This window comes from Cotesia typhae, unplaced genomic scaffold (assembly GCF_013202065.1).
Source record: "Cotesia typhae breed Kobodo isofemale line unplaced genomic scaffold, CoteBio_Ctyphae scaffold_121, whole genome shotgun sequence".
Classification (NCBI taxonomy): domain Eukaryota; kingdom Metazoa; phylum Arthropoda; class Insecta; order Hymenoptera; family Braconidae; genus Cotesia; species Cotesia typhae.
The window spans coordinates 1,983,931-1,994,274 of NW_027423773.1; the positions used below are offsets into that span (position 1 = coordinate 1,983,931).

Genomic DNA, 10,344 nt, shown 5'->3' on the forward strand with positions numbered 1-10,344 from the left:
AATTAAAAATTAATTTTTTTTAATTATAAAAAAAAAAAACAATTTTTTTCATTAATTTTTTTTTTAGCAGTATAATTAAATTTGAAATTTAATATTTATTTAATCGTCCTATAATATTGATTATATTTACTACAAATTAAATGTTTTCTTACTTCTGATTTTATTACAATAAATTTTTCAATATATGTATGATAGTGATGCATCAATACGAGAACCATTTAAAAAAAAAAATAATTCTTAATATTTAAATATATATTTACATAAACGCTAATAATATGCACTATAATATTCGTCCACATTAATGGTAAAATGCACCAGTACACATGTACAGTTTTGAAGATGATAACACAATTTTTTCCACATTCCATAATAATAATAATAATAATAATAATAATAATAATATTAATTATAATATTAACTATTTCGTTATATTTTCTTACGTTCTAAATTTATCGAATATTTTATGGATCATCTCTACAACATTATCCTACAGACACTCGAACATTTACGTAAATAATAATAATTATTATAATTCGTTATATCAAAAAATAATCACCAATATAATAAAAATAACAAACATTTAAACCAATTAAAATTCATTAAGATTACAATAAAAAATTATTATACTTAAATTAAATTATAATATTTTTTTTTTAAACTGTTTGACTTTATTTACGTTTTTTAAAGTTACACTATCATTTTAATTATTGGATTATATGAACGTAATAATAAGTTAATTTACATGATACTGAAGCTAGCAGAAAACTGTCAATTTTTTTTATTTTGATAAAAAAAAAAATTCTTAAAAAAATTTCAACTAAAATTTTTTCAAAATTTTCACATGCAGAATTTTTTAATAATAATTTTACTGCCATAAAATTATAAAAAAAAATTTTTAATGTCAACTTCAGTGTCACGAATTTACCTAGTACGATAATTAAATTTAAAACAGCCTACAATAATAATGATAATTAAAAAAAAAAAAAAAAAAAAAAAAAAAAAAAAAAAATGTCAACAATAAATTGGTAATTTAAGAAAACAGAAAATTACTTAAATATTTACAGTCTAACATCAATTTATTATTATTAATTATTAATTAATATTATATATATTGTTAATGATTTATGGAATTTTTAAATTGGCAGTTAGATGGCTGCAGTCTGTCAATTACTTACTCACAATTAATTAATTAATTATTGTTATTGTATTGATTTATTTATAAGTGTATAAAAAACTTTAGATTTATATAATTGAGCGCAATGGTTGCTTATTGATGAGATCATTGCCCTGTATTAATATAATCGTATAATAACTCAATATTAAGTGTTTTAATTTTTTAATTTTTTAATTTTTTAATTAATTAATTAATTAATAATTTCGATTTTTTACTTTTACCTTTTTTTTTTTTATAATAATGAACGCAGATATATGAATTAATGAATAATATTATTTTTATGCAATAAAATTATCTATTTTTATGAAGATAATTTTTTATTTTAATTAATCAGTAGCTCACACCTCAATTAATTATTTATTAATTAATAATTAATTAATAATTGCTTGACGGTCTTTTCTGTTGCTTCCAAGCGGCTATTCTTTCTTTCAAGTCAGGATCTGTAAAAATAAAAATTGATTTATTGTATTAAATATTTTTTTTTTTTTTTTAATAGCTAATTTTTAAATTAAATTAAAAAAATTTTTAAATTAAATTTTCGTAGCTAATTTTTAAAATAATTAAAAAAAAAATTTTAATCGACATAAAATTATTTTGTAATTAATTTTAAAAATAATAATTCTATCACTGGATCAATTACAAATAATTTAATGGACAAATATCAAAATTAATTAATTAATTAATTAATTAATTAATTACCTGGTGTCAGCATATCTTCACTCAACGGCTGTCGACTAAATGGATCTGTTGAACTATTCAATAAATGCCTTATTATAACAGCCTTATCCATAATTATACCGGAAGGTAATTTAACTGGATCTTCCATCAGTGTATCCATAAGTGGATCACGGAATTCATCTGGTGCATCGCCATAATCTTCTTCACGGGCAAGATTATCACGTGCAATAACTGCAGCACGTTCTGCTAATGCCAGAAATCTTTCAATTTCAGTTGTTGTTTTAATATTTGCTCTTCCTAATCGATTTGCTGCGTCAATGAACAATTCTTTACAGAAAGATCTCTGTAAAAATAAAATTCAAAATTTTTTTTTAATTTATTTAAATAATAATAACAAAATTGAGAGAAAAAATTTATTTAGAAAAAAAAATATAAATTGTTGTGACAAAAAATAAAATTTTTTAACAAATTTATTTCTTATAAAAATATTGTTAATTTTTTTCAATTATAAAAAATAAATAAAATTTTGTTAAATTGCACACTATACTTTCTTAATTATTGATATTTTTAAAGTTTTAAGCTCATCTCGATGTGACACTCATCAAGAGCTTTCATTTGAATACCCACATGGCATTTTTGATATATACACACATATATATATATATATATATATATATATATATATATATATATATATATATATATATATATATATATATATATATATATATATATATATATATATATAAATATATAAAATATATGAAAAATTGATGTGGGTACTCAAATGAAAGGTCTCGATAAGTGTAACATCGGGGTGAGCTTATATCTTTAAAAATGTCAATCGTTCTCAAGATACAAGTTAATTTCTTAATCATGTATCTAGAGATAGAGAATTTTCGAATGCACCTTAAATACTTATCATACCGATTAAAATTCTCCATAAAAAAAACTTTACTTTCCAAAAAATTAAACAATTTTTCTCCACTCCAAAGTAATAAAAAAAACCTAAAATGAAATACTTACCTCATCGCTAGCGAGCGCAGCAGCAAAATTATCACAGTCAAGGTGTAAATAAATATCAATCAACTGTCCAAAAAGAGTCCTAGGTTCCCATCCGTACTTAATAGGTTTCTTAACTTTCAAATCTTTGCATTTAGGTCCACAAAGTTGTTTCAAATTAAAATTAAGCATCGCACTAAGCCGACAAACAAGTTCAGGCCGTAAGAAAGGTTCAGTAATATCAACAGTTAAATAATGAAACATCGAGACAGTTTCTTTAGCAAGAGTCAAATAAGACCTGGCCTGTCGTTCATCAGCAGTTAACTGTCTGGTCCTAGACTGCTGCTGTTCATTGGACAAGGCCGACCAGCTGGCTTTATCAGACATCAACTCTTGGACTTCATGAATCCTCTTGAGCGACTCCAAGCTTTCATCCAGCAAGAAAGTGGTGTCGTTCATCAGCATGTTGATGAATTTAACAAACTGCTTTCCATTGTTGCTCTCGTTGATTATCGCAACACGATGAACGGGGCTGTCCCACATGGTTTTAAGGATCAAGCTGATGTGATACCTGATGGAGAATTTGTCATAAAACTCCGAGCTGGACCCAGTTGTCTCAACATCGGTGTAAAACTTCATGAGATAAGAAGCCAAGTGAGTTTTAGTAATTGGATGCGACATGACTTGATCATGGAGGATGTCATTGCGTCCTTGGCTGCTTGTGTTGATCACAAAAAGCACCTCGATGATTTTGGCGATTAAATAAGGATTTCTGATGCAGTGCGGCGTGCAAATTGTCACCAGAAGCCAAGTAATCAGCGAGTTGTCCAAATTATTAGCCACGACAGTCGGACAATATTGCAAAGCGAACAATAAAAATTCAGCGATGTCCTCGACGTACCACTCTGGCAGCGCGGTGAATCTGTGCGGCACCTGCTGAGGCAGGGGTAATTTCGGCAGTGAAACACAAGCGTCAGTCTGCGTCAGCAAGCCCAGCAGAATTTCAGCGACCGATCCGTAAAAATGTAAAGACCGTCTAATTAAAACCGGATCGATCAATCCAGCGTCAGCGCAAGCTCTGGATTTGGTCAGCCGCTTGAGCTGTTGCTTCCACCGTTTAACTAGCTCCTTATTGTGTCCAGCATACGGCGCGTCTTTCCAGGTCGACTCAGACGCCTGCAAATCGTCCAGCATTTTTTGCAACTCCCGCAACGCGCGCAATTTACGCCGGTATTTTTGCAACGCCGGCATCAGCGCAATGTGATGACAGTGCAGCGTTAAAAACCAACACTGAGTCGGAAATTTAGCTTCAGTCCACTTGTGATTTTTTTCCAGATCCTTCAGCCAGTCCGCCACTTCCTGGGAGGACAATTTAAGACGCGTGTCATTTTTTATTTCCACTAAGCTAGATGGGTGGAATGGATAGAGCGAATCAATGGAGCTGAGTTTTATTTTAACCGACAGCATTTGGAGGATTGATAATAAATTTAACATAAAACCATCGCCTGCTAGTGAAAATTCTTCAGTTTGTATTTGCACCCGTTTTTCATTCTGCCGTAATAATGTTGCTAAATATGCAAGTGTTGCTTCACGGCACGTGCTAGTTGCTAAAATAGCGTGGACTATTTTGTGTAATGAAGATCTTGTACTCTCTAATTCTTGCTGTAAAGTTAAATTTATTGTTTTGTCATTTATTGCATTGCCACTGAAAAATTTGTCCGCTACTTTTGGTTGATCTTCTGCAAATACTGACACGGATAAAAATGGACCGAGAAATGAAGTGCGGGTCAATTCACGTCCCACGGCAGTTGTCATAAAATCCGGTAAAAATTGAACTTGGTGGGTAATTAATTTACAAATTGGCCTAGCATTGCCGTTAGTACCAAGACGCACGTCGATTAATTCTTCGAGAGCTTCAATTGGACGGCGATGTGTGTTTCCAATTAAGCTGACTTGTTGCATTGATAAGTACAGCCCTTGAAGCAGTGGAGTGAAAATTTTGTTGAAAGCTTGAGGGTTCGTGTGAGTCCTTGTTACTAATTCGTGCAAAAATCCACGTGGTAGAGTTTGTGATAACACTGGGTACAGCAGAGGACTCGGTGATAAGGATGATCCGTTGGAGATTGCGTCATCTGGGACTCCGATTATTTCCTGCAGAACTAGACTTGCAAACTGAACACACTGTGCGCGCAGAGATATTAATACTTCGGATATTGGCGGGACACTAGAACGCTTTGGATTGTTGCGCTCTTCAACTGCGGCACGGCTGTAACACTCGAAGAGGTAAAAAAGACTTCGGGGATGGTTCTTGTTCTCGTTGGTCACCATCAACGGTAGTGCGACGGTCGTTGAAGGCTCTAAGGATGTTATTGCACCCGGGCTTATCATTGGGCTGGTTTGAATTGGGCTGTCTTCGCCGTCTGATAGTATATCACTTGTTATGTCTTTCAGTGGGTCCTCGTTGTTTGCAAACATTTGCAGCACTTCCATCAGGGACTCGTTTACTAAATCAGTGTGAGGAATTGCGCGATCCTGTGATGAGTTTGCTGACAAGGAGGGCAGAAATATTGTTTGTTCGGTTGGTTGCTTCCAGGAGACACGGAGGACTCGTGAGATTGTGTTGTGGATTTGGTCTGTTGATACGTCTGCGCTGGAACTTGTTGTCTAAAATATAGTTAATTTATTATTTTTACTTTTATTCTTGTTAACTATTGACATTTTTAAAGATATAAGTTCACCCCGACATTATACTCATTGATACCTTTTATTTGAGTACCCACATCAATTTTTTATATATTTTATATATTTATATATATATATATATGAAAAATATATAAAAAATGCATGTGGGTACTCAAATGAAAGGTCTCGATGAGTATAATGTCGGGGTGAACTTATATCTTTAAAAATGTCAATAGTTCTCAAGATAGAAGGTCATTCCTTAATTATGTATCTAGAGCTAGAAAAGTTTGGTAATTATTTACAAGTGAAGTCAAGCCTATTTTGGGCCATAACTAAGTGAAAAATTAACATTTTCAAATTTTTTTTATTCTCCATGTTTTTACGACGCATTTATGATAAAAAATGTCGTGAAAGAAAAAAATAAAGATTTTGATAGATTTTTTTCCTTCAAAAGTTGGAAAAAATTTTGGTTCTCCTGTTTTTAGATAAAATTTATATCTTATCTTTCTTTGATATATATTTTTTTGATAAGTACATAAAAAAACAAACAATTTAAAAAAAAAAGTTGAATATCACAACTTTTTTTTTTTTTTTATATATTTTTCAAAAAAAATATATATATATATATATCAATAAAATCAAATAAAAATTTCGTTGAAAAAAATGAAAATTATAATGCTTGTCCCCACTTATAAATATTTACCTTGCATTAATTATATTACAATATAAAAACGTTTATTGTAAAACAATAAATTCTATCACAGCTCATAATTATCTTTTATATTTTTAAATATTAAAAACGTTAATTTATTTAGAAAATTTAATTATTATCATATATTCCAGCTATAGAGTTATAAAAAGTGTCAAAAGAAAATTGCTATTTTTGCTTTTTATTTTAAATAAATATTTGTCAAGAGTTAACAAACATTCATTTATTAACCATTTGTAAATATTTATTAACAATTAATAAATTACTTATTAATTGTTAATAAATATTTGTTATCTGTTAACAAATATTTATTAAAATTTAATGAATAATTTATAAACTGTTGATAAATATTTATTAAATCCTACGATGTTAAAAAATAATTTATTAACAGTTAATAAAGCTTATTAAATATAAACAAATCATTCTATCACTATATTCTGTAATAAATAATTAATAAAATAATATTTAAAAAATAATTACAGACCCTAGATCTAGAAGTATGATCTTTTCGATCTTGTTCTTCAACTTCCATATTTTCAATTCCAGAATCAACATCAATAGAAATATTATTCGTCTGCTTTTCGCTGTTTTCCTCAAAATCCATCGGAACATCTGTATCATTTGAGGATTCTTGAGGTGGCGACTGTTGCTGGAGTAATCCTGGAGTCGCTGGTAAATCAGGACCCGTTGAGGGGCCTGGTGTGCTCGGAGATTCAAAAACATTATTTACACTCAATCCCGGAGAGCTGACTGGATTATTGCTGTTGCTACCATCAAGTCCAGTTAAGCGGGCCAGTCGTCGCTTGCGCATCTAGAGTAATAATATTTACAATTAGTTGTTTTTCTACCTCAATAATTTATTAAATATTTCTCTAGTATATAAATTAAAAAAAAAAAAAAATAAATTGTTTTTTTGTAATTAATTTCATTTAAAAAAAAAAAAAAATTATATTAAATTAAATTTGCTTTGTAAAATACTGTGCCAGGAAAATTATTGATTTTTGTTAAATTATTGTCAATGTCACAAGATTTAATATTCAAAATTATAATTTCACTTTTTTACTTGTAAAATAATTATTTTATTTTAAAAAAAAATTTTTGTTTAAAATAAAATTTTAATTTTAAATTAAATTAATTTTTGAGATGTTTTATAAATAAATAATTTTTTTTGGTTGAACCAAAGATCAAGAGTCATGATAAATTTAAAAATATAACACTCTTTGTCTCTCAGGCTTTTTTGATGACTCGTAATTTTATAAACGAATGAAGAAACAAAAGAGATTTTCAAAAAAAAAAAAAAAAAAAAAAAAAAAAAAAAACTTGTGGGAAATTTTAATCTGAAAAAAAAAATATTAATTTAGTGAAAAAAAAAAAAAAAAAAAAAAAAAAAAATGTAATTCATAAAAAAAAATAAATAAATTAATAATAATAAGACAAAGTGATAGTAACATTGATGATACATGACTTATAAAGCAAATCGAGGTTTTAATGTTACGTAGCATCTACAATAAAAAAAAAAACGTATACTTACTTCCTCCTGACTCAATTCACTCATTATTATTTATTAATTAATTTATCAGGTTATTTATTTGTGAAGAATTTTCACTACTCACGATGACAACAATCAATCAGATGTTTGTTGTTAATTAACAGAAATAAAATAAAAAATTTATTGGATTTAATTTTGTTTTAAATCAACTCCTATATGTCAGCAAAATTGGAAAGTCACTCTTCACTTCATGTTTCACTCTACTACATCTGTTTGCATCTGCTTGAGTTTAGGCGTGGATACAGTATTTATAACTGAATTACGCCAGACACCAGTGACGCCTAGCGGATGTTTATGAAATTAAAAACATAAAACAAACGGAATTTTCTGTTTGTCAATAAATTTTGTGGTAAAAATTTTGATACTAAAATTAACTGACATGTGATGATTTTTTTTAATTAAGAAATTATTGGGGAAAAAATTTAATTTATAAGTATGTGAAATATTTATTTTTATAATTTTAATAAAATGAAGTTAGCCGACATTTCAAATTTTTAGAAATTTTTTTTTTGAAAATATTTCACTTAAAAAATTAAAAAAAAAATTGCACTTGTAAAAAAATTGAAAAACTGTAAGTGCAATTTTTTATAAGTATCTTTTTAGTTGTAATTTAATCAATAAAAAAAAAATCAAAAATTTTTAGACTTCAGTGTCATTGCACTTGTAGTTTTCCAAATTAAAAAAAAATTAAAATATTTATAATACTGAAGTTAGCGGTCAGCTGTAAATTAAAAAAATTTTTTTAACAAATTAATTACAATAAAAAAACGCTTTCAAAATTTTTCACTTGTAATTTTTATTAATTTTCACACGTGAAACTTTTTAATTAAATTTTTTTTTGATAATTTAATTGCTATAAAATTCCAAAAAAATTTTTAGTATCTTTTTTCATAAATGTTTTTTATTTTTTTGTAATAATGTTTTCAATACAAAAAAAAATTTTTTTAATTTTTTTTTTTTAAATTAATAAAAAAAAAAAATTAAAAATTTTTAGACGTCGGCTAACTTCATAAAAATTAACTTATCAGATAGTTGATAATTTTAAGAATTTTTTTAACAAATAAATTATGGCAAAAAAAATTGACATTTAGAAATTTTAAAAAACTACAAATGCAATTTTTTTAAAATAATTTTTTGGAGTAAATTTATTTGTTAAAAAAAATTAAAAAATTTTCAAGTGACAGCTTACTTTAATGTCACATTTTTTTTTATCGTATTTCAAATCAATATTGTTAAGGACATTAAAGTTAGCTGTTACTATTATAATTGTTTTATTTTTTTTTAACAAATAAATTTACTCCAAAAAATTATTTAAAAAAAATTGTATTTGTAGTTTTTTAAAATTTCTAAATGTCAATTTTTTTTTGCCATAATTTATTTGTTAAATAAATTGCAATAAATTTAATAATTAATTTTAATTTTTAACTCTATCAAAAACAAAAATATTTTCTTAAAAAGAAAAATTTCATATGAAAATTTAAAGTGTAATTTCTAAAAAATTTCCATACAAAACAAAATATCATTCTAAAGAATTTTCCAGTAATTTAAAAGTATTTACTTTAAATTCAATAGTTAAAATTTTTCACTGTTTAATAACAAAAATTAGTCATTCGAGTTTTAAATGCCCATTAAATCATAATTTACAATTTTAAAATTTAAGATTCTCATAAGTATTGAATTCATTACTTCTATTGTCATTTCTCGAGTAACTGTAACGACTTTAATATACTTGAAGCTTAATGAACAAACCTTCTGTCCGTAGAAAAATTTTGCTAATTTTCTTAACAAAGGGTCTTAAATTTTTAATTGAAAGTAATAAGTCAAATGATTTTCCTTATTACTTTCTTTTATTTATATTTTTTTTTAATTTAAATTTTACATTTAATTAAAATTTTTTTTTTTATTACGGAAATTTAAATTTAAGCTCAAGAAAATTTTTTTTCTGACCAAATTAAAAATATTTATAATATTCAGATCTGTAAAAAAAAAGTGAATAAAAAAATTTTTTTGTATACGCCCTTTTGGCTCTAAGACACAAAAATTTTTAAAGCCATTAAGGCCGATAATTTTTTTTTAATTATAATTAATTATTAGACTTAAAAAAAAAAAATTATAACACTGGTAAAAAAAATGACTTTTTACTTTTTGACTTTTTCCAGATGCCGTAAGGGCGTATACCGGCAAAAGGTCCCAGTGAAAAGCCATAAGGGAGTATAAAAAATTTTTTTTTCGGGAATCAATGTATTTTTGTATAAAACGTGAAGAAATGCAAAAAAAAAAATTTTTTTTCAAACTAAAAATTTTTTTTGGACTTAGAAAAAAAAATAGAATTTTTATTATACGCCCTTATAATTTTTATATGCCCTTATGGCATCAGTAACGCGATATGGATTGAAATTAAAAAAATTTTTAATTTTTTTTTAAATTTAAAAATAAAAAATTAAAAAAAAAAAAAAAAGTAAAATTCTATTTAAAAAAAATGTATTTGACTCAATTACAAAATTTTCATTTCTATCGACTCAATAATGTCCCCACTGATAAAATGTAATG

General features: G+C 26.4%; 1 protein-coding gene across 1 annotated transcript; it reads right to left on the reverse strand.

Annotated features, from left to right (window-relative positions):
* Positions 1–136: 136 nt before the first annotated feature.
* Ube4b (Ubiquitination factor E4B) lies at positions 137–7,993 on the reverse strand. The gene is made up of 5 exons (XM_074252694.1): positions 7,777–7,993; positions 6,730–7,056; positions 2,879–5,518; positions 1,874–2,195; positions 137–1,614 (listed from the first exon to the last, which is right to left on the reverse strand). The coding sequence occupies exons 1-5, from the start codon at positions 7,798–7,800 to the stop codon at positions 1,550–1,552; spliced, it is 3,378 nt and encodes a 1,125-aa protein (XP_074108795.1). The 5' UTR covers positions 7,801–7,993; the 3' UTR covers positions 137–1,549.
* Between the last annotated feature and the right edge of the window lie 2,351 nt (positions 7,994–10,344).